Source organism: Desarmillaria tabescens, assembly GCF_030435595.1.
Source record: "Desarmillaria tabescens strain CCBAS 213 chromosome Unknown EV420scaffold_3, whole genome shotgun sequence".
Lineage (NCBI taxonomy): Eukaryota > Fungi > Basidiomycota > Agaricomycetes > Agaricales > Physalacriaceae > Desarmillaria > Desarmillaria tabescens.
Genome location: NW_026848302.1, coordinates 225,595 through 247,604, shown reverse-complemented (window position 1 = coordinate 247,604; position 22,010 = coordinate 225,595). Strand labels below are relative to the sequence as shown.

General features: G+C 48.4%; 4 protein-coding genes and 2 non-coding genes across 6 annotated transcripts; 5 read left to right on the top strand and 1 right to left on the bottom strand.

Annotated features, from left to right (window-relative positions):
• Positions 1 to 196: 196 nt before the first annotated feature.
• On the top strand, positions 197 to 6,482 carry EV420DRAFT_647654 (CNH domain-containing protein). Its single transcript, XM_060482912.1, has 20 exons — positions 197 to 540; positions 600 to 1,301; positions 1,355 to 1,782; positions 1,833 to 2,147; positions 2,199 to 2,329; positions 2,382 to 2,754; positions 2,805 to 3,124; positions 3,173 to 3,236; positions 3,289 to 3,594; positions 3,644 to 3,913; positions 3,967 to 4,090; positions 4,143 to 4,201; positions 4,250 to 4,685; positions 4,736 to 4,813; positions 4,864 to 4,949; positions 4,999 to 5,160; positions 5,218 to 5,346; positions 5,396 to 5,493; positions 5,544 to 5,671; positions 5,728 to 6,482. The coding sequence occupies exons 1-20, from the start codon at positions 345 to 347 to the stop codon at positions 6,216 to 6,218; spliced, it is 4,896 nt and encodes a 1,631-aa protein (XP_060337365.1). The 5' UTR covers positions 197 to 344; the 3' UTR covers positions 6,219 to 6,482.
• Positions 6,483 to 6,731: 249 nt separating this feature from the next.
• On the top strand, positions 6,732 to 7,674 carry EV420DRAFT_1505271 (uncharacterized protein). The gene is made up of 5 exons (XM_060471276.1): positions 6,732 to 6,914; positions 6,977 to 7,087; positions 7,143 to 7,402; positions 7,455 to 7,560; positions 7,611 to 7,674. The coding sequence occupies exons 1-3, from the start codon at positions 6,747 to 6,749 to the stop codon at positions 7,263 to 7,265; spliced, it is 402 nt and encodes a 133-aa protein (XP_060337364.1). The 5' UTR covers positions 6,732 to 6,746; the 3' UTR covers positions 7,266 to 7,402; positions 7,455 to 7,560; positions 7,611 to 7,674.
• Positions 7,675 to 7,763: 89 nt separating this feature from the next.
• On the top strand, positions 7,764 to 7,844 carry EV420DRAFT_t53. The gene has a single exon. It is a non-coding gene; the product is annotated as a tRNA-Asn (tRNA).
• A 715-nt stretch (positions 7,845 to 8,559) lies between these two features.
• EV420DRAFT_1505264 (uncharacterized protein) lies at positions 8,560 to 10,215 on the bottom strand. Its single transcript, XM_060471275.1, has 4 exons — positions 10,065 to 10,215; positions 9,191 to 10,013; positions 8,889 to 9,135; positions 8,560 to 8,829 (listed from the first exon to the last, which is right to left on the bottom strand). Exons 2-3 carry the CDS (start codon positions 9,959 to 9,961, stop codon positions 8,896 to 8,898), a joined length of 1,011 nt encoding a protein of 336 aa, XP_060337363.1. The 5' UTR covers positions 9,962 to 10,013; positions 10,065 to 10,215; the 3' UTR covers positions 8,560 to 8,829; positions 8,889 to 8,895.
• Positions 10,216 to 10,943: 728 nt separating this feature from the next.
• Positions 10,944 to 11,036, top strand: EV420DRAFT_t54. The gene has a single exon. It is a non-coding gene; the product is annotated as a tRNA-Asn (tRNA).
• Positions 11,037 to 13,998: 2,962 nt separating this feature from the next.
• Positions 13,999 to 21,834, top strand: EV420DRAFT_1698580 (P-loop containing nucleoside triphosphate hydrolase protein; the record flags this gene model as incomplete). The annotated part of the gene is made up of 13 exons (XM_060479456.1): positions 13,999 to 15,481; positions 15,533 to 16,400; positions 16,453 to 17,021; positions 17,071 to 17,407; positions 17,457 to 18,289; positions 18,344 to 19,246; positions 19,300 to 19,409; positions 19,465 to 19,623; positions 19,683 to 19,695; positions 19,748 to 19,903; positions 19,964 to 20,281; positions 20,334 to 21,109; positions 21,171 to 21,834. The coding sequence occupies 13 exons, from the start codon at positions 13,999 to 14,001 to the stop codon at positions 21,639 to 21,641; spliced, it is 6,996 nt and encodes a 2,331-aa protein (XP_060337362.1). The 3' UTR covers positions 21,642 to 21,834.
• Positions 21,835 to 22,010: the final 176 nt, after the last annotated feature.

Genomic DNA, 22,010 nt, shown 5'->3' with positions numbered 1-22,010 from the left:
ATATTTCTTAAAAGGTACCTTCCAGCCCAGGAAATACGGAGTATATGCTGGTAGTTGAATACTCATTATTGAATGAAGTTTTCTTCCACGTAAGAGCTTTGTAAAATAGATGACCCTGCGATGGTATTTCTAAGAGGTGGTGGTGAACGAAAGCCAAGAACGGTGATCACCGCATCACACGACCGTGACACCTTCTTACTCACCGACCACCATCACCGACTGCGAGACTTGACTTCCTTACTTGTCGACGTCGACATCGACAACAGTACCAGATCCCACTGCAAGCAATAGCGCCCAAAAGGAGATCAGCCGCCCAATTACAGGCGCCCCGCGCCGCAGCCAGTATGCTCTCTGCGTCCATGGCGTCCCAACGCTCGCATACCCCCGTAGATCAGGATTTGCAGACACTGTACGACGAAGTATGGGCTGGATTTGCGCTGGAGGAACCGTCGTCGGCAGTGTCATCAGAAAGGGACCTCGACAACATATACAGTGTATATGGTGCAGATGGCGAGTATTCACCGTCGCCGGCCCGTCATGGTGCGTCGACATATTTGAATCCTGTGCTGTACTTGAAGATTGACGCCGCCTTGATGTAGGCCCCAATACTCGCCACGAGCTACCCGTTCCTTCTTCACGGCCTTCGCGAAACACACCATCACCATCACCTATCAGTGGAAGCGGCAGTGTTCGCCAACTTCCGCCAACGCCCGGTTCCGCTCATATATCGTCCCCTTCCTTTTCTATGCCTGAGCCAGACGTTTATGAACCGCAGCATCGACCGAGTCTCAGTAGCTCAGAGTCATATTCGCCGGGCAATTCTTCCTCAGACATGCTTCGGGGGTCATCAGTCAGCGGCAGGGGTGTGACGATGAGCGGTCGGCCTCTCCCAGCACCTCCCACTTCCAATCCTCGTGTTCCCGAACATCTGTCCGACATCCGGACACCATCTTCAAGTGGAAGTGCCTCAGGGGACCTTCCGTATCGACGTTCTCCCAACTATAACAACGGTAGTTCCGGAGACTCTTATGCTGTGCGCAATGCGGTACTCCCACGAGAGAAAGCCCCGGGTGCTTTGGGTTACGATACGTCTTACCGTCCAACAACTGCGCCCTCTTCGTCCCTGGGCCACAATTCCTCCCCTCCTTCTCAGCATCAGAGCGGCTTAGGACACACAATGACACCTTCTGGATCGTCACTGGAAGTACCACGACCAGTCCCCCGCCGTCCAAGCAGGGAGTTCCAGAATGACTACTTTTCGCAGGGGGATTATACTACATCACCGGATGCAGTCCCTTCAGGTGCGTGTCTGTTTCTTATATGTTGTAACGTAGTTTAATGACACAGATTATAGTTTCTGGTTATGTGGATGCTAGGGCAGGGCATCGGAACGCGTCGGTCAACCGCGGCCTTCACCAATTGGCAAGTTCAACATCACCGCCGGAACATCCTCCATCACCTCCTGTAGCCATTTACTATCCATCCACCTCATACCTGGAGCCTGCCAGTCCGACTGATCAGTTTTATGATGCCAGTCCTAGCACTGTTGTGCGCCGCCCTAGCGATATGTTACGTGACATCGCGAACTACTCACATGCTGGAGAGCTTGATGGAACTGATGACGTTGAATATTGGGAAGAAGAGGAGGAAGGGGAGGAAAGCTTTGTCAACTTCTCGTTATTGTCACATCTGGCCGTTCAGTTGAAGGACAAAGTCCCGAGAGGGACTCATGTGAAGGGGAGTATACCGTACCCACGGGCGTTTACAGGTAAGGATATTGTGGTGCGTTATATTTCATTTCTCTGGTATTCTTGACTTGAAGCGCTGCGCAGTCAACAATACAATCGCTCATACAGCGTGAACTCGCTATCAACCTCAGCATGTCAACGAATGATCGGCGGGCCGCTCTGCAGGTAGCAAGGAGTCTACAAAGTCAACTCTTCTTCTATGAAGTCGAATGGGGTGGACGTGTGCTACAGGATGGCGTCGAGGATGTGTACATGTTCCTCGATGACCAGGAGGGCACTTCGGACTTTGCTCCGATGCGGGAAGAACTACCGACAGGCGTGGTCACAATGCTGACAAAATGTTATGTATCGACGTGTGTTGACGAGTCTCCTTGCTATTCCTATTCGTGCCCACGAAGGGTGAGATTTCGATCTAAACTTTTGTCACGCATTGGCTCACATTAATAGCAGGGAAATTCAATATTAGGCCCATCAAATGGACCAGTGGAGCTACCGGTATCGGTGCCGAAACCAGATTGGCCTAGTACGGTGCCCAAGGACGTCATTGATGCACTGCCTGAGAGCGAGATCAACCGGCAGACGTACGTCTATGTCTTAAAGGGAAGGATTACAGTGGCTGACCTGATATGCCAGCATCATCCACAAAATCATCAACAAGGAAGATCAGTACATTCAAGATCTGGACATTGTTGAATCCGACTTCATCAAACCTCTTCGACTGGCTAACCCCCCGATCATATCACCTCCGGAAAAGTTGGAAGACTTCATTGATGATGTCTTTGGAAACATCCTGGATTTGCGGGAGTGCAATCGGCGGCTACTGGAGGTGATGTATGTTCGACAACGTGAGCAGCAATACGTGATCCAACGGATCGGGGACGTATTCCTCACTGCCGCCACCGAGTTCCGGCTGGCTTATCCCATCTACATCGGACATTACCCCTTAGCAGAAAAGAGGCTAAAGGATGAGGTCGAAAATAACCCGGAATTCAGACGGTTCCTTGAGGTACGAGCGAAATGTGGCACTCGTTTATATTAACTCACTGTCCGTTGTAGCAATGTTCACGACAAACGACAAGACAGGGCGGAGACAACTTGCGCCTTGACCTGAAGCACTTCCTCAACAGGCCATCGGAGCACCTGCAAAAATATCCAGTCTTTTTGGAAGCCATTTACCATGAGACTGCAGTTGGAAATCCTGATGCAGACTATCTTATGGAAGCGATTGAGGCTATCAAGAGCTTGCAAACTGTGGCTCAGCTGAGGACTTTCCAATCTGCTATGGGAAAGGGTACACCTGGTAAATGGGAGTGGCACGATCTTGTCTCGACGGAGGTACGGAAAAGTCTACCAAAGGAGGAGGCGAAGCGTCAATCGTATGTCTTGGCCTTTTGTCGGGTGCACTTTTCTGAATTTCGTTTTAGGATCATCTTTGAGCTCATCAAGGGTGAGATGGCGTACGTCAAAGATCTGGAGAACATTGACATTGTAAATTCCAATACCTCCATATCTCTTTCAGGACCTGAGTCTATTTTCATAGATGTACATCAAAGCACTGCGTGCCGCGAACCCGCCGATTATTCCTCCCGACAGACTGAATAGTTTCATCAAGGACGTCTTTCACAACTTTGCAGAACTAGGATATCACCACCGAAAGTTGGTGGAGAAGTTCCACGAGATCCAGCGCGAGCAGCATCCTGTGATTCGTTCTGTCACTGCAGCTATGTTCGATGCTGCTTTGAACTTCAGGGACGCGTATATGGAATACATTCCTAATTATCCCATAGCAGCGTATAGGATCGACGACGAAATGGCCAAAAATCTTGCGTTTAAGACTTTTGTGGAGGTAAATTTCATCGCTTATTTATTATGACCAATTTTTAACAATGTGACAGCAATGTGTTCGTCATCCAGATGCTCATCGTCTTGACATGAAGAACTTCATTAATCGACCTATCCCCCGTTTGCTTCGGTACGAGCTTTTGTTGAAAGGTATCTTGGACGAGACGCCGCCTGGACACGATGACCGGAAGGAGATACCTCAGGTCCTTGAGGTCATCAAATCTATCGGCAAAGACACCGAACCTGGCGTCGTATCCGCGAAGCAGAAAGTAGAGTTGTGGCGGTACAATTCCAATCTGGTCTTTAAGCATGGGGAATCAATCGTACGTCAATTCATGCGATTTCCAATCATTCATCGTAGTAACCGGTAATCTAGGACATGGATCTTCTTGATGAGAACCGTTCACTGATATACTCGGGGAAATTATTACGGCAACCTGATAGCGGTTTGGAGTGGAATGGATGGAGTGAATTGTTCGTTCTCCTTTTCGATAATTACCGTTCGTTTATTTGTCATCCAACTTCGATGGGATGTGCTAACTGCGTCATTAGTCGTCTTAACAAAACCCAAGGAACGGGATGGTGTAACGATGTACTATGTGAACAGAAGGGTAAATACTGAGAGCACGCCATCCAATTTCATCCTGACTGTTTCGTAGCCCACGCCCCTGGACCTTCTTACTTTGGTCAATTTCACAGATCCGCCGACTCAACGTAGTACCGGTTTACTTCGTAATCTGAGAGGAGAGCGACACACAGAAGGCCCTAATGGCACTCCCGGCGGGGTATCGTCCCCGGAGAGCACCACGGACTCTCGTTCTGTCTTCCCGTTGACGCTGCACCATAATGGTAGAATGGGTGGTCCATACATCCTCTATGCAGAGTCTGCCCAGGCGAGAGCCGAGTGGAAACAGAAACTTGAAGAGGCTTTGGTGATTCGCAAAGTCGTGCAGGAGTCAAACAAGGTCTTCGAAATTGAGACGTTGAGTTCCGATACATTTTTGGTACCTGCGATAGTTGGCGGTCCCAGTTCTCCGCCTGCATGGAACCAGGAAAATTCGTTTACGGGCAAGGTCACTTGCTCTGTTCCGTTCAGTACGTGGATCTGTTTCCAGATGTGACCTGCTCTTATGCATTCCTTCAAGATACTGCAGATGGACGCGGACTGGTTGCCATTGGATGTGCGGAGGGTGTATGGATTGGGTTTAGGCATGATCCGAAATGTAGGTCTTCCTTCAGCCGGTTCTTATCGCGACTGACTGCTTCAAAACAGCAATGCGCCGTGTTCTACATCTCAAGCTGGTTACACAATGTGCCATGCTAGAGGAGTTCGGACTTTTCTTGGTCTTGGCTGACAAGGTATTGGTTTTGCCAGCTGATCTTGGATCAGTGCTGATAGTCCAAATAGTCTCTTTTCGCCTACCATATCGAAGCGCTAGTACCTTCTTCTCCTCAGAATGCACATGCTTCGCAAGTCCCACAAAAGCTAAATGGAAACAAGGACGTTCATTTCTTCAGCGTTGGGACTCTTCATGGCCGAACATTAGTCATCTACATGAAGAAAAAAGCGGTACGGATAACCCAATCTCTCCTCTCGTTTTGGCGCTTATTGACAACACCCGATTAGCTGAACAGCATCTTCCGAGTATTGGAACCGGTGGGGGACAAGATCAATGAACGAGTGAAGACTCCAGGTGGCCTCGGGTCCCGTCTGGGGTTCCGCTCCGCAAAATCGGAATGGTTCAGGATATACAGAGTTCGTATCATGCGTTTTCACTGGCAAGGCTTCTGACGCTGTTCTTCAGGATTTCTTCCTACCATCGGAATCGTTTGATCTGATTTTCTTGAAAGCCAAGATCGCAATCCTTTGCACAAAAGGCTTTGAGATCATGGATCTTCATGAGTACGCCCGTTCACATTAGTGCTGTTGACGTACTCTTACAGTTGATACAGCTTCAAGAGTGCAACGATTCCCCATTCCGAAGACCCGAAGTTAGCAGCAATCGCCAAGCGTGGCGAATCGTGTCGTCCTATCGGAATGTTCAGATCAGCTGATGATGAGTTCCTTTTGTGCTATGATGGTAAGTCATACGCAGTTATCTTTATGACTAACAGAGCTAAGCGCTCGACAATGTAGAGTTTGGACTATACGTCGACAAACATGGCGATCCTAGTCGATCTTCGGGTACTATTGAATGGGAGGGTACGGCTGAGCGTGCTGCTCTGCATCTACCATACATCCTCCTGTTCGATAGTCGATTTATTGAGGTCCGCCGTCTCGAGACTGGCAGGCTGGTGCAGATCATACCGGGCAACGACGTTCGTTGCATATGGGACGGTCGTGGAGTGAATCTACAAAATCCCGTAACGACGCCTCCGGCTAATGGTTCCAGTGCTGACGATGAGATGGTACAAGAAGCTCAAGTTCATGCCGTGATGAGCTCAACTGAACAGCAGGGGGGGAGGGGAATGCCTCGAGCTATTGCACAACACGTATTCGAACTCGTGCCGACCGTACCATTGTACCCTCCTGGACCTGTCCAACTACCGCAAGCAGCGCCATACCAACCATCTTACTCTCCACCCCGATCCCCCGAAATGAGAACCTCCATGTCCTGGAGGCCATGAAATATGTAATGCCTTTGCTACTATCTTTGTTGTATATCTAGTTCGACCTTCACCTGGGACGGAATCAAGGCTGTTCCGCTGGACGCGCTTGACCATTGGTTTGGATTTTGGGTGATAATCGAGAGAAGAATCAAGTACTGTACTTATTATGGTGTAATGACCGTGCATGTAATGGACATGGGACATTGGATAGACATTACGATAGATCTGTAGAGTTCAACCATGCGTCGCCTCATCCAATTTACCTCCGTGTCTTTTTGGTGTCTTTTAGGAGGTTAAACTAGGCCCGGGAATTTCCAACATGTCCCAAGTGGACCATGTCGTGTAGTATGATGGTGATGTCGGGCGGCTGCGGGCGGTGCTGAGGTGTACAATTCGTAAGTTACCATGTATTTTCCGACGGAATAGGACATTGTCTATGTAATTGCGCGCCAGTGTTGACAGCAGTCGCTGACTACAGAGGGCGATTCCCAGAAGGGTATAAAGAGCGAGATCGTCGCTGATTCAAAATAACATCCCCGTAACACTATGTCTAGCATCTCAACTCTTAAGCTTACACAGAATCGCGTTCGCGTCGTGGGATTTCTGAAGAGGAAGTCCGGTATCTCAAAGGAGGAATTCACGCGTCGCTGGCTCCAGCATGCTGAACTATTCAAATCCACGGAGATGTCAAAGAATATTCTCAAGTACGATCAGGTGTGTTGTTTCATATTTTGTGCTCAGCAACTTGGAATACGTGCTGACTACATTGAATACAGATGCATGTGAATGATGAAACCAACGCATTGCTTAAGCAAATGGGAGCTCAGACGTGCGAATGGGACGGTATAGCCATCATGGAAGGCGAATCATTCGAAAAAGTCTTGAGTGTATGTTCACTTTTCTAAATTCCGATTGTCGTTCTAATCTGTACTTGAAATTTAGATCACGACCAACGAGGAGTACAAGCGAGTTCTCGTGCCGGACGAGCTGGGGTTCCTTGACCGCGAGAAGACCCAGGTGGTGCCATTGAATTTTGGCGTGTTCATAGATCGGCCTGAAAAGTAGAGTCGATACAAACTCAGGGAACAAATTACAAAAAGCAGACGTGACCTGATGGACGCTTGGTGCAATCAGTTCATGCCGATAATCTAGTACACTGCAAACGCAAAATGTAGTTCTCGTCGTATGCAAGTCTGTTGTTTCTGCGGCGGGTTGAGGATCATCATGTTAGCCGCGCTGAGGAATGTACTTGACTGGATGCATAGTTTCGTTGCGATTCGTATGATGTCCAAGAAAAACTCAGATGTTTTATTCCCTCGTTGAGTTTGAGGAGACGTGTAGGCAGTATGCTTGCGTTGATCCTACATGCATGTTAGTCGCTTTTATCGTGTACGATACATCAGTGGCTCACTTCTTTTCGCATCCTGAGTTATCGCAATGTTCTGAGTTGATCAACTGTCACTACGATGTGAAGACTGAATCCCCAGGCAAAACAAAATTGATACTTGGGTTGTAGCATTTGCATGATAAATCCTTATAACTTGATTTGAAAATACCAATGTATGCCCCATGGCTGAGTTGGTTACAGCGTCCGACTGTTAAGTAATAATCGGAAGGTCGAGAGTTCGAGCCTCTCTGGGGCAGATCTAATTGCTTACATTCTGTCTTTTGGAGTTCGGTGTTCTGTAGCAAATTGCAATGCCTTTCCTGAAGTGACCAATGATAAATCAATGGTCACAAACTTACATTACAAAAATATATATATATATACATATTTTTTTACCGTCTCTCGAATTCTCTCCTCGAGCCTCGAGGCTCCAGGGCATGAGCCACACTGTTTTACCCACCCCTCCTCGAGGACGGTGTTTTGAGACGGTATTTTATAGTATTTTACCCTTGTGTGACCGATCGTCTTGAATGGATTACCGGTCTTCGTGCGCAGGCTGAAGGTCTACCACCAACCAAAGTTAAAACCCCCCGGACTGTCCATTGTCCATAGACTTGAGCCAACACGAGAGCTCATGATATCAATCGGCCCGGTAAGACTGGTTCGAGTCCGAGTCTACGTTTAACTACTGGCAAAGTCATAAATGAAACTGAAAATTCAAAGAGTCGCGCGCAAAATGGTCGGGCTTAATGGCATGTCCTAAGGCTTGTTCAATGTTGACGCGGGATAATATTGTATTGAAGTTTGCAACCCAGGATTACTAGCATAAAGCCAGGAATAAGGCGTTAAAACATTAGATAGGGAAGAGGCCCCTTACACATGGCACTTCTAGCCCCGAGATGAAGTCAATAAGTAAATGGGCGAGTCGCGGCACGTCGAACTGTTGCAGTCCGGGTTATAGCATTGACGAAACCGATGCGTAAAGCGATATGCATTTCTAACCAAGACATATATATTGCATTCAAGTATTCTCCCTAGCTACTTTGTACGTACATGCATAAACATAGGTACACGTCCAGGAAGACGGTAAGCATTAGATAGATATAAAGCTACAGTTGTGTTGAACTACTACAAAAGGCGGCGGCGACAAACGAGAGGTAGCGCAGCGGAATAAGAATACAAATAGGTTGAAAGAGCGGATATGCATACGGTCGGTGCATGCATATAGTACAACGACCAGCGCTAAAGAGAGGGAACGGTAAGCAACGCGAAGATAGTCAAGAAAAGGTGAAAAAACGTACCAAGAATCTATGACCTATGGAAGAATCCCCTGACGCTCATCTTTGACTTTTTCGGGGTGTGCGCGTGGGCGTGGGTAGATGGGATGGAACGAGGAGCCGATACGGGGATGGGAGGGAGAGGTACGCTCGGCGGTACGAAAGACTGCTCAAGGAACTCCTTCCTGGCGAGGTTAAGCGGTGTAGGACGCTTCTTCTTGCCATCGGCAGTGAGGATGGGCTGGAGAGTCATCGGTGCGAGTTTGACTTTCTATAATGCGATAATCAGGATGCATACGAAAATTAGACATGGAAAGTAGACGAACCTGAGCATCAAGAGACTCGGTCCGGAATTTGACCCACTGAGAGGGCGCCTCTTCTCCTTCAGAGTCAGAGGAGTCAGAGGAATCGGGGTCGTCCTTCTGGAGGAGCCATTGGTACTCCATCTGCTCGTCGCGGTCCCACCAAACGCGGCCGGTACCGTCACGGTAGACGTCGGCGCGAGTACCGACGGGAAGGTTGCCCTGCTGCTTGGTCTGGGCATCCATAACACGGGTGATATGCGTGCTCATCTTCCCACCACTCGTGAACTGCATGAGCATGAGCTCATTCATGAGCGTCGGGGGCAGCTGCTGCGCGTGCTTCTTCGACTTTGCCGGGACAGACATGGATCTTGAACGTGCACGAGAACGAGAGAGGAGCGAGAAGGGATTTTTCTTCGCCTGGTGAGAGGAAACATTATCGAGTTCGTCTTTATGGGAGGAGGGGTAATTGTGATTATCGGGCTTATTGTCTTTCTTATTGTTAGGGGCGTGATTAGAAAACTGAGGCTTATTGTTAAGATAGGGTGGCGTAGTAGGCGTCTTGGGCAGGTGCACGAACACAGATGTATATCCGAGATTCGTCAAATCGAATTTGGCGTAGTGGGCAGACGTCGGGGTATATACCGATTTGGACGTTGCGGGCGTGTCGGGGAATGCTCCCGAGCTGGCGCTCCGCGGTGAGAGAGGCGCTGGTGTGCCTGGGTGCACCGCCGATGCCCAGGTGGTAATACTGGCGGTGAACGAGGAAACTGTCGAGGATCGTGGGCGGGACATGACGATAGTCGTGGGGTATGTAAAAATATGGGTATGTTGGGTATGTCTAGGTCTACTCGTCATCGTCAGCGCCGTCGGTAAGCTCAAGAAGGTAGTTGCTCACCGTTAAGAGTATCGGAAGGAGACTAGCTCGCTGTGGTCGTCCTCGTCGTGCCCAGCCATGGTCTTATACTTTAGGCAAACAAAAACCCTGCACACAATAGCAAGGCTCCAGCCAAACAGCCAAACAATGTTCTTCAACACATGCCATTCTCGGATCGTCGCTACAAAGCGCTTCTGGAAAAAAAGGACAATAAAATAGCTGAACAATAGCTCCGCCGCTTTCCCCCCGCCTACTCATTGTTTTATCGCAATGTACTTCTTCCCGTCCTGACAGCTTTTTCCCGACGACCGCGCTCTCGCATACGGTTCATCAGGTTTTCGGCTGGCGTATCAATTGTCGTCGTATTGATTATTGTGCGACGGCGTTCTCATACTGTTTCACCTTCAGGACAGCTCTATTATTCTGAGCTGGCGCATGTCGCGTCATTGCTAGTGGTCGTCGCCCTTCGGCGGCCCTTTGATTTCTGCGCTTTGACTCCGTACTTCCCCACAATTGATTCCGTGGGAGCAGATTTTGTGCTTTGTGAGGAAACCACTGACATCGTTGCTCTTTGTTCTTCAAATGTTCTGATACTTGGCAGAAGATTAACCCAGCTGCTTTCTCGCTGTATTTTTTTCATCACATGCTAAACCCTCCCCACGTTGGTTTCTTGCATTATACTTCCGCGGATGAACATCGAAATTCCGGCGATCACATACGAGATTTCTGATAGCCGAGTTTCGGAAGTATTTCAATGTGTGATACCTTAAGTTTAGCACACTTTCTGGTTTGCAACGTCCTGTGATGTTATCCGCTGGACTCAGGCAACGGAGGGTACCTCTGGGATTTTTTTCGAGCTCGTTGAGGTTGAACCCATAACAGGGGCTTTAACAAGAGTCTTGCCCCATGGCTGAGTTGGTCACAGCGTCCGACTGTTACATTGTTGTTTCAATGGTGATCGGAAGGTCGAGAGTTCGAGCCTCTCTGGGGCAGTGTGCAATGTTGCAACATTAAAATTTTTTTTTTTTCGAAACGAAGATTGACATTTAAAACTCTGTGGCCACTAGCCACTGCCATCGATACGGAGTAGCGGGGCCGAGACTCGAGAGCCCTTCATGCCCGTAATACGTATGTAGCCTTTGCCATTTGGTCCTACGGTCTTAGATGACACTTGCTTGTCGCTGTCGCGAAGTAGATTAAGGCTTAGCTAGTGGCTACTGATGTTATCTGCCTTATCTCTGGGATAAGCGCTGAATTCTCGGAGAGCTGATGGATTGCAGCTTGAAGGAGTCCCAGAGCATTCTTATATTATTGCTAGGTCATTTTTGGCTTGCTAAATAATTAATTCTGCATGTCGAGGAGAGAAATATACACGTCGAATGTCACGACATCACTGTCAGTGAGTGTTATTTCCACCTATCAATACCTCTTGTAAGGCCGAGTCGTAGAAGATGGTTTCCAACATCCAAGTGGAAAGATAGCCAAGAACAAATACGACAATAGACAAGTCATTTCCCCGCCTACCATCAGGCGAAGGGGGAGTAGACAAAAAGCGAGTTCATCCAGAGCATCTGATGTCGATGAGTGACTCTACCGAGACCGTACAAGCCATATGGTGAGTCTTCGCTGCCACATCAGTGGTATTAGAAACAATATAAAGTAATTCAGCATCTTAAATATCACGCTAGCACCGAAATATTAAATTTAGGTTGGCAGAAACATATACAGAGCATCGTCGAAGACTCCTCCAAAATGATTCGCGTGATACTTAGTGATCGAAGAGTCGTGGGAAAATGAAGACCAGTTCTCGTTTTAGCTCTTGACCCTAACCTTAACTATCCCAATTCCTTCATCTTTTCCGGTGACAGGCAACTTGCTTTGTTCCAGCACCACAACAAAGAAGTGAATTCTTTACCGTTACGGTCCTTCATTATGGTCGTCGCTTGCTCAACAATGTGGCTATTCCAATCCGCCGACGAAACAAATGCCAGATGCTAGAAGAGGTATTAGCTCTTAAAGGTACGCATATATGCGCTTCAAAGTGGAGTAATACGTCTCAACAGGCTTGAAAATTGTACTTCTAGCAGTTTTTTTGTGGCCGTCTTGAGCTCCAAGTTAAGCACACGACATGAACGATCCACTCGCTTCAAGATGCCAGCGCAGCGGTTTCAGGACTCGGAGCAACTCGACACATGCTCGGCTTCGGAGAGACAAAATTTCCACAGATTTCAGGACCGGTTCGCGCTTTATCAACGATGGACTTGAATATAGGAAGCAAAAATAGGAAGAGCAAAGTTTTGTGTGGAGTCCGTATTTCCTTCGTCATTGTTCTGCGTCTCTCATCGAATAACTTTAGGATTTAGTACAATATGTCTATGTTGAGGTGATGCAGGTCGTTGTGTCAAGGAATCGAACACGTCGATAGAGGTGCGTACGCTACGTTGGTTGCCCTCATTTCCTTCCCAACCTGTTACAGGTTTTTCTCGGTGTTGATGTACCCGGGCCCATCCACGCCGTTGACATCGAGTGATGTTCTCCCGTAATTCTCATCAGTATCGACAAACACGACGGCACCAAGACATGTGGGTATTAGCAGTGCCGATTTCTCACCTGGGTCTAGGTGCTATGCAGGCTCGCACGCTTTGATATGGGGCGCCTAGTTGATGGCAAGAATCCGTTTCCCCAGGGTTAACAGTGCCTTAGCGCAATACCTCCATCTATTGCCTATAGGCTGCTGATAACCCACTGATGGCCGTCCACTCCAAATATCAATTTACGAGTTGCGATCTATGACAAACGCTGTTAGACTGTGGGACGTTTTCGATGTGACATGGGCGTGTGAAGACTTGACTGAGGTTACGAAGTAATTGTTAGGGCTATCTCCGTTTGTGTTGTTTTTCTGACAAGCATACATAGGGTGTTTGTTGATCCGGACGCGAATTCGCTCCGAAAATGTCGACTCGAGCTCATTCTCTCCAAGCTACTCTTGTCATATCAGCGATTGCCCCTGAGCGTGCACTGCTACAGTCGACTCGCACCTTCAAGGATATTGATGCGTATTTAGGCTGAAAATGCTCACCTGGAAATGCAGTCAGAAAGACCGGTGGAACTCCAATATGTCTTTGGCTGCGTGATTTGGCGGCACAAAGACTCTTGCAAAGGCGGTATGCATTTCTTTCCGGCTTTGTCTCTGTTTACGTCCATCTTTACACTGTAAAAACCTATGGAGTTACCCAGCCATTGTTTACTGGCGAGGTCGCATATTTCCATAGGTAAATTTGGTGTAAATTTGGATGTAAACACAAGAACGAAGAGGGAAAAGAAGACATGCGGTGTTATGGAAGGGTTTTTGATGCCAAATACCCTCAGTCAAATACGGCGGTCTTTGTGATAGTACCTGGTATACGAGATTTTTAGACCAAATACATATCGAAATACATCAAGGTATCTTACACTTTGAACAGACCTACCAATGGTAGAGGTGGTGGCCGCTTGATAATCCTTCAATTTTGATTCCGGCTTTATTCGATGCTGTAATCGCTATTGGCCTAGACAAACCATCCTGCGACTCTGCATACACCCCGGCGAAACCAACAGGCGCCGTCGCCTTACCTCAAGGCCGTACATCATCGTGCAAATTTGGCATCTTTCAACATGAATGCACCAGAATCAAAGCACATTTTCTTCGTGGTAGTAACAGACATTTGTAGAAAGGATGTCGATGATGACCACTGTCTTGCGGGTTATACAGTCTTCAAGTAAAATTTCTTTTTTTCTTTACCCTAGATGTTATTTTCTGACCCTTTTTGTAAATATAGTGACCACGCTGTTCCGAGGCGCCTATTCGAAGCTTAACAAAGTTTAGTTACAACACAGACGGCACTTCGGCCCCAATCGAGGATAAGGCTGTTGTTGCTGCCACGCGTACTGTCAACTCGTCCTCATCTCCACCACCATGTCTAACGGTGGTGTCCGCGTAGCAAGGCTCAGTAAATTCTTCGATAACGTCCTGCGAGGCAAGCAGACGTTAGACACTGCATCGCAAAACTCACAGTTTCTTGAGGCTCTATGCCTTCAGTCAGACCCACCGGGTTGTATCGACAAGATCATTGGGAGCAAGGATGGTCTCCCATCTTTACAAGCTGCTTTTAGGTCCGATCTTTCTCAATCCTTCCTCAACGGTCTTGCGACCAACACTCTGCTATACTTGCAAACGCCCGAGATCAAGACGATCAGTAGTGGCCAGTTCCTCACAAAGACGTTGCAAGCCATCGTCGACCCTCCAATCTTCTGGAATGCATTCGTCAATGCGTTCAAAGCGAAGCAGCTATCCGAGAAGGGACAGAAGTGCTTTGTATGGCTCTTGTTACAGCTTATTCTCATCCCCAGCGATGTCGTCTCGCCTTACGTACCCCTCGCTGAGGAGTTACTAGATCTCTTCCTGGCTTCTCCTCATCTAGACGTACGCACCCTCGCACAAAAAGTCAAAAACAGCATTTCCGTTGCATCCACCCCTTCCGTTGCTATTGCCAAAGATGATGTTCGTCCCGGCGGTAGACACGACAACGACTTCTCCGACTTTCGAGAGATCGCGATCCTTCCCACCGCCGATGAACTTGCTTCTACGGAGGCACCCTTCCTTCGTCCCAGTGCGGCTCTCGACGATCCTAGCACAGAGGAACACCGTGAAGCTCTGTACCTCGACAACCAGTTCAGGTTGTTGAGGGAAGATATGATTCACGAGATGCGGGAGGAACTTCAGATCGCGTTGGGAAAACAGAAAGGAAGGAAGCATCGCGGTATGGTCGTGGACGGCATGGAGATAATCGGGATAAATTTGGGCGACGACAATCGGCGCAGCAAGTGGGCGATCGTTTTTCGGTGCTTCACCGATTTTCCCGAGCTTCATAAAATCAAAGGCCCGGCGAAGCGAAAGGCATACCTTCAGAAGGATAACAACAAACTGTTGAAGCACCAATCATTGACTAGTCTTCTCATTGACGGGGAAGTCTTGGCGTTCCCGTCGGTGCGTCGGGACGAAGAATTGTTGGCGAAGAATCCTCCAGAGATTGTCCTAGAGTTCGAAGGGGAGACTTCGGTCCGGAATTTCTTGTTGAAGATGAAGTCGGCGAAGCACGTTAAACTCATTCAGATAGAGGCTGCTGTGTTCTCATACGAGCCGATCTTGAATACCTTGAAGAGGATGAAAGTACTTCCTCTCGCGCAGGAATTGCTGTTCTGGAAAGTTGGGAACGAACTGTCTCGGCCACCACAACCCTCTGCCCTACAGTCAGCCATACGTTCATTCGAGCGTAACCCGAGCCAAGACCTTCAGGCTGTGCTGTCTCTGGGGAAACCCATCATACTGGATAATGCCCAGGCTACGTCGCTGTTATCGGGCTTGAAACAGAACGTATCTATCATTCAGGGTCCTCCAGGTAAGTAACATCCTCTTCGAGGCGCGAGATAGATCCATTAACGTAATCCAGGTACGGGAAAGTCGTTTATAGGCGCCATCTTGGCCAAATTCATCCATGACTTCTCGGACCAGAAGATTCTCGTGGTTTGCTACACCAATCATGCCCTAGATCAATTCTTAGAAGACCTTCTCGATATCGGCATTCCTATTGGGCATATGGTTCGCATAGGCGGCAAGTTCACTTCTCGGACAGAACCTATGGTTCTCCACAAGCAACCACGTACCTTCCGTTTTGGCCGCGGTGATTATACCATCATCAATGAACTCAAAGCTGATATTGCGGTCCGAGCGACCAGCTTGCCGGAGTCTTTCAAGAGGTATCTCCAGTCTGCCATTCGAAACGATTCTCTATTGGCCTACCTGGAGTTTGAGGAACAAGACTTCTATGATGCTTTCAAAGTTCCTCTTTCCATGGATGGTATGAGCTTTGTAGGTGGAAAAGGACGGAAGGTGGACGAGTTCTACTTGTTGCATCGGTGGAGGATTGGCCAAGACGCGGGTATTTTTGCGAAAACGGAGAACGTCAAGACCGCTCAAGAGATCTGGAACATGTCGCCAGAAACACGTCGAAGACACCTAGCCAATTGGGAAGAAGCCATCAGGAAGGATGAGATCGAGGACCTGTATCGACTCGCTCGCACTTATAACTGCCTCCTCGACGAACTTAATCGCAAATTCCGTGAACGTGACGCCTCCGTGCTCCAGAGCAAGCGGATCATTGGTTGTACGACAACTGCCGCAGCGAAATATGGTATTGATATCCAATCAGCTGCTCCCGATGTTGTTTTGGTGGAAGAAGCAGGCGAGATATTGGAAAGCCACGTCGTCACAGCCCTCGGGACTGCGGCACAGCAGCTTATTCTAATTGGTGATCATAAGTAGGTTATAATTCAGTGGTCTAGAAGCGGTCCTGACGTAGGCTTGACTTAGGCAGCTTCGTCCAAAAGTGAACAACTACCAGCTAACGGTCGAAAAGGGCGAGGGATATGACCTTAACATGTCTTTGTTCGAACGGCTCGTTCTTAAAGGGTACCCCCACCAGATCCTTGTCGCTCAACACCGCATGCGTCCTGAAATATCTGCCCTCATTCGCCATCTGACATATCCTGATCTTATCGATGCGCCCAAGACCCAAAATCGACCTAATCTTCGTGGAATCCAGGATAATATTGTTTTCATCAATCACGGATATCCTGAAGACGACAACCCGAAAATTGCTGACCGTCGCGATTTGGGTTCTAAATCGTCGAAGCAAAATACATACGAAGCAAGAATGGTTTTGAAGACTGTCAAGTATCTAGCACAGCAAGGATATGGAACGGACAAGATGGTAGTGTTGACGCCCTATTTAGGCCAGCTTCATAAGCTCCAACGCGAGCTCCGAGAGGATACAGATCCCGTGCTCAACGATCTCGATTCCTACGATCTCATTCGCGCTGGCCTTCTCACTCCTGGTGCCGCCAAATCAACAAAAAGATCACTTCGCCTTGCCACGATCGGTATGTCAAGTTACTATTAATCAAGTGCCCACCATCTAATCAGTCGTAGATAACTATCAGGGTGAAGAGAGTGACATTGTCATCGTATCTCTTACTCGGAGCAACCCCAACAATGATATCGGTTTCATGTGTGCGCCGGAGCGTGTCAATGTTTTGCTCTCTCGTGCCAGGAATGCTCTCGTCATGATAGGCAACTCCGACACGTTCACCAATGCGAAGAAGGGAAAGGAACTGTGGAAGAAGCTCTTTGATCTACTGAAGCAGCAGAAGCACATATATGATGGCCTACCGGTTCGATGTGAACAACATCCCGATCGAACGGCACTTTTGAGCACAGAACTTCAGTTTGATACCCTCTGCCCTGACGGTGGTTGCTCGGAACCATGGTAAATTTCCATCCATTGGTATCTTAAGACCTTCTCATTTTTATTGTAGTGGCGCCAAGCTAAGCTGCGGGCTACATGTATGTCCATCGAAATGCCATCAACTCTATGACCATTCCAAGATGGCTTGCCATGAGATCATTCCTCTGCGGTGTCTACTCAAAGGCCATGACCAATCTTACAAGTGTAGCGAGAGTCCTGCTCTGGTTTGTAAAAAATGCGAGAGGGACGCCAAAGTAGCCGAAGCCAAACGCCAGAAAGATTTCGAGCGACAAAAGAAACGGGATGAGGAGGAAGCAGAGCACCTTCGTCACCTCAAGGAGATCGAAGATAAACTCGCTGAGCAGCAACAGTTGCTGCGCGATACGCAGGTTAAGGAAGCGAGGAAGAATGAAATTCGGCAGAGGATGCAGGACTTACAGGACGCAGCTGCTCTCGCGCGAAACGTCGCTTCGAGACCTTTGAGCACTACACCTTTGAACAGCTCTCCAGGATCCAGCGTTATCTCTGTGACGGATAATTCGACCCCGACGTCATCGGCATCCAGGCCATCGACCCCTGCCCAAGGTGCAAGTGGCCCATCCCGTCCGAGTCCGGGCCCCAAGAAAGACACTCAATCCGTTGCTAGTAAACATCGACATGGAGTGGCAACGTCGAATCCTCCAGCTACCGATCAATCCAAGGCTGAAGCGAACTGGCAGTACCAAAAAGACGTTGAAGGCGCCAGCAATCAATCCATTGATGCAATCATGGATATGATTGGCTTGGAAGCTGTGAAGGAGCAGATTCTTCGCATCAAAGCCAAAATCGATGTTTCCAAGCGTCAGAACACTGACATGTCCAAGGAAAGATTCAACATCGTTTTTCTTGGGAACCCTGGTACTGGTGAGCTTCTCTCGACTACTTTGTTTCTTTTCAGGAAGTGTTGACAACGCACAGGGAAGACGACGGTAGCACGACATTATGCGAAATTCCTAGCGTCACTTCAGGTCTTGCCCGGACTGGCGTTCGAGGAGACCACGGGATCGCGTTTAGCCAATGACGGTGTTCAGGGTGCGAAAAAACTCATCGAAGGTGTTATCAATGCTGGCGGTGGTGCTATCTTCGTTGATGAAGCTTATCAACTTACTGGCGAACACAACTTTCAAGGGTCGCAAGTGCTAGACTTCCTTCTAGCAGAGATGGAGAACAATGTCGGTTGCATTGTGTTCATTCTAGCAGGATACAACAAGCAAATGGAGAAATTCTTCGAACACAATCCGGGGCTGCCAAGTCGCGTCCCGTATCGTTTGCAGTTTGAGGATTATAAGGATGAAGAGCTGTTGACAATGCTAGAGAAGATTTTGCATAAGAAATATGCGGGAGGCCTCAAGGTCGAGGACGGAATACGTGGCCTCTATGGGCGTATCGCCATTAGGAGGCTGGGCAGAGGCAGAGGCAAGGAAGGATTCGGAAATGCTCGGGCACTCGAGAACATTCTTCAAAAGATTACCGAGCGTCAAGCTGAACGAGTGCAAAGGGAAAGGAGAGCTGGTTATCGGCCAGATGATCTTTTGTTCTTGAAAGAGGATTTGATCGGGCCCGACCCGTCTGAAGCTATTGTCCACAGCGAGAGCTGGACGAAGCTCAAAGGTCTCATCGGTCTTGCATCGGTCAAAACATCTATTCAAGGCCTATACGACACAATTCAACTGAACTATCAACGTGAGCTACAGGAACAAGAACCTATGCAATTGTCGCTCAATCGTGTCTTCCTTGGTTCGCCGGGAACGGGAAAGACAACTGTGGCGAAGCTGTATGGAAGAATTCTAGCTGATCTGGGCCTTCTTAGTAATGGAGAAGGTAGTGTATACCTAGTTCTTGTGTCATTTCAAGTCTTGACGTCTTTTGTCTAGTGGTTGTCAAAAATCCTGCCGATTTTGTCGGGAGCGCATTAGGTGAATCCGAGAAGAATACCAAGGCAATACTTGCAACGACCGTCGGTAAAGTCTTGATAATCGATGAGGTATGGACTCTCTTCGCCCCCATTTTTCATTAACAATGGAATGTTCTACAAACAGGCTTACGGGCTTTATGGCGGCGGCACCACGGGGCAACAAAGCGACCCCTACAAAACTGCGGTCATTGACACCATCGTTGCTGAGGTCCAAAGTACTCCTGGAGAGGATAGATGTGTTCTTTTACTTGGCTATAAGCAACAAATCGTAGAGATGTTCCAAGTAGGTCATCGTAATGTGCGCATTTTCCCTTCGTGTTTACTCACAATGCGATATTTCAGAATGTCAATCCTGGTATATACAACACTTCTTTCAGCCCGTTTTGAAACTGAATCATCCTTCTCAGGCCTCAGTCGCCGCTTTGCTATCGAGGACGCTTTCAACTTTGACGATTTCTCCACAGATGAACTGCGGCAAATCTTGGATTTCAAGCTCAAAGTTCAGAATCTTCAAGCGACCGAAGAGGCCAAGAAGGTAGCATTAGAAGTCCTCAACCGAGCAAGTAAGAAGTCCTGTCTATAACTATTTCTACGTCACGATGTCTAATAAATCCCCATCCTAGAAATTCGACCCAACTTTGGCAACGCTGGAGAGGTTGAAAACCTGCTGAGCAAGGCTAAAATGAACTACATGACTCGTATTCGAGGTACACAGCCCTCCGTTGTTGACACGATATTCCAGCCGGCGGATTTCGATCCCGACTTTGATCGAGGAAGCCATGCAGATGTCAATCTCGATGAGCTTTTCAAGGACGTCGTTGGCTGTGATGGCATCGTTAGCAAACTTCGCAAATACCAGAAGACTGCATCGGCGGGCCGCCGTAGGGGTCAAGATGTCCGGGATCTGATCCCGACCAGTTTCGTGTTCAAGGGCCCACCAGGTATGTTATGTATTGATATTCATTGAGTTTGGACGCTTATTCTGTACACGAGGCACCGGAAAGACCACAACCGCACGAAAGATGGGACAAGTCTATTTCGACATGGGCTTCTTGAGCCGTCCAGACGTCATAGAGTGTTCCGCCTCGGATATCATAGCCCAGTATGTCGGTCAGACAGGGCCTCTGGTGCGAAAGATGTTCGACAAAGCTCTCGGACAAGTCCTGTTCATCGATGAAGCATATCGCTTGAAGGATGGCCATTTTGCGAAAGAGGCGATCGATGAAATCGTTGACCTCCTCACTCAGGATCGAATCAAAGGAAAGATTGTTGTGATCCTCGCAGGCTATGACGAGGATATCAACCAGCTTTTATCGGTCAATCGAGGATTATCCAGTCGATTCCCCGAAGAAATCGTATTCCAGAATCTGCGGCCGGAGGAGTGTCTAGCAATCCTGAGCAAGCAGCTGAAGAAGAAGAGTGTCGTATTATCGGGTTTAGATGATCCGGCAAGCGGGATTTCTGTGCAGCTGGCCAGCATATTCGAGGCATGGTCCCATCTTCCATCGTGGGGGAACGCTCGTGATGTCATCACAACCTCGCAGAAGATGATTAGTATTGCGCTTCAGCATTCCTCAGATGATGAAAATGCGGAGCTGCTCCTAGATCCTGCTTTCGCTGTGGTGTGTTTGCAGGAGATGTTTACAGGCCGTCAAGACAGAAGTACCAATCTCCCGAGTCCTTCCGCACAATTTCCATTTGGAGCAGCTCCGCCGGTGCAAGTTCGCGATCCCAACACTGTCTCGCCCCCCAATATCAGTACTTCTTCTGTGACAAAGACAAAACAAGCTGAATCCAAGCCTGTTCATGTTAAAAAGGCTGGTCCGGAAGGGGGTCGATGCTCGGGATCCAGGTGTCTCTGACGCAGTATGGAATCAGCTTCAAATGGACAAAGTTGCTGAGACCGAGGCGGCGAAACGACTGGAGGAGGAAATTCGTAAAGCGGAAGAAGAGATGGCAGAGGCAGCCAGAAAGGAAGCCGAGGAACGGGAACGCGCTCATCAGCTCGCATTAGCCGCTGCTCGTGAGCAAGATTATCTCAAACAACAGGAGCTCAAGCGACAACGCGAAGCGCAACGGCTCAAAGAGCTAAGGGCTAGAGAGGAGCGGGAACGTCGTGAGGCTGAACTGCGGGCACGAAGGGAAGCGGAAGAGAAAGCTAGAAAGGAAGAACAGAAAGCGCAGGCAAAGCTGAGGGAGATGGGGGTATGCGTTGCCGGATTTTGTTGGATCAAGCAGGACTACGGTTATCGTTGCGCCGGAGGCTCCCATTTTGTCTCAAATACCGAGTTAGGAATATAAGCACATAGATGCTTCCTAGGACCGATCGCTGTTCTTGCAATTGAACGACGCCTAAATAGAATGTATACAGGTACTTAGCACTGATTGAGGCCGAAGATCACTATCGAAAGGTCCTCAACGAGATATGTACTGTTACTTCTAATATATAAGGATTTGCCCAGCATCGTATCTATTTGGAATTCGTAGGGCATAATGCCACCGACTATATAACGATACTGGACGTTGATATCAAGGTACTGGCGATCGTCAAAGAGCCGAGAACATGCCGCGACTCAAAAAACAACACGGTTACGCACTCTAATCCGTACCACTTCGATTTCGTTATGAAAGGATCGAGCGTGTCCCTACTTTCTTCAGCATCTACTGGAT

Coding starts and splice junctions, on each gene's coding strand:
- EV420DRAFT_647654 (XM_060482912.1), top strand. CDS start 345: ATGCTCTCTGCGTCCATGGCGTCCCAACGCTCGCATACCCCCGTAGAT. Junction 541..599: donor ACCGTCGCCGGCCCGTCATG/GTGCGTCGACAT, acceptor GCCTTGATGTAG/GCCCCAATACTCGCCACGAG. Junction 5,494..5,543: donor GAGATCATGGATCTTCATGA/GTACGCCCGTTC, acceptor CAGTTGATACAG/CTTCAAGAGTGCAACGATTC.
- EV420DRAFT_1505271 (XM_060471276.1), top strand. CDS start 6,747: ATGTCTAGCATCTCAACTCTTAAGCTTACACAGAATCGCGTTCGCGTC. Junction 6,915..6,976: donor ATATTCTCAAGTACGATCAG/GTGTGTTGTTTC, acceptor CATTGAATACAG/ATGCATGTGAATGATGAAAC. Junction 7,088..7,142: donor CATTCGAAAAAGTCTTGAGT/GTATGTTCACTT, acceptor CTTGAAATTTAG/ATCACGACCAACGAGGAGTA.
- EV420DRAFT_1505264 (XM_060471275.1), bottom strand. CDS start 9,961: ATGTCCCGCCCACGATCCTCGACAGTTTCCTCGTTCACCGCCAGTATT. Junction 9,136..9,190: donor CCGAGTCTCTTGATGCTCAG/GTTCGTCTACTT, acceptor ATCGCATTATAG/AAAGTCAAACTCGCACCGAT.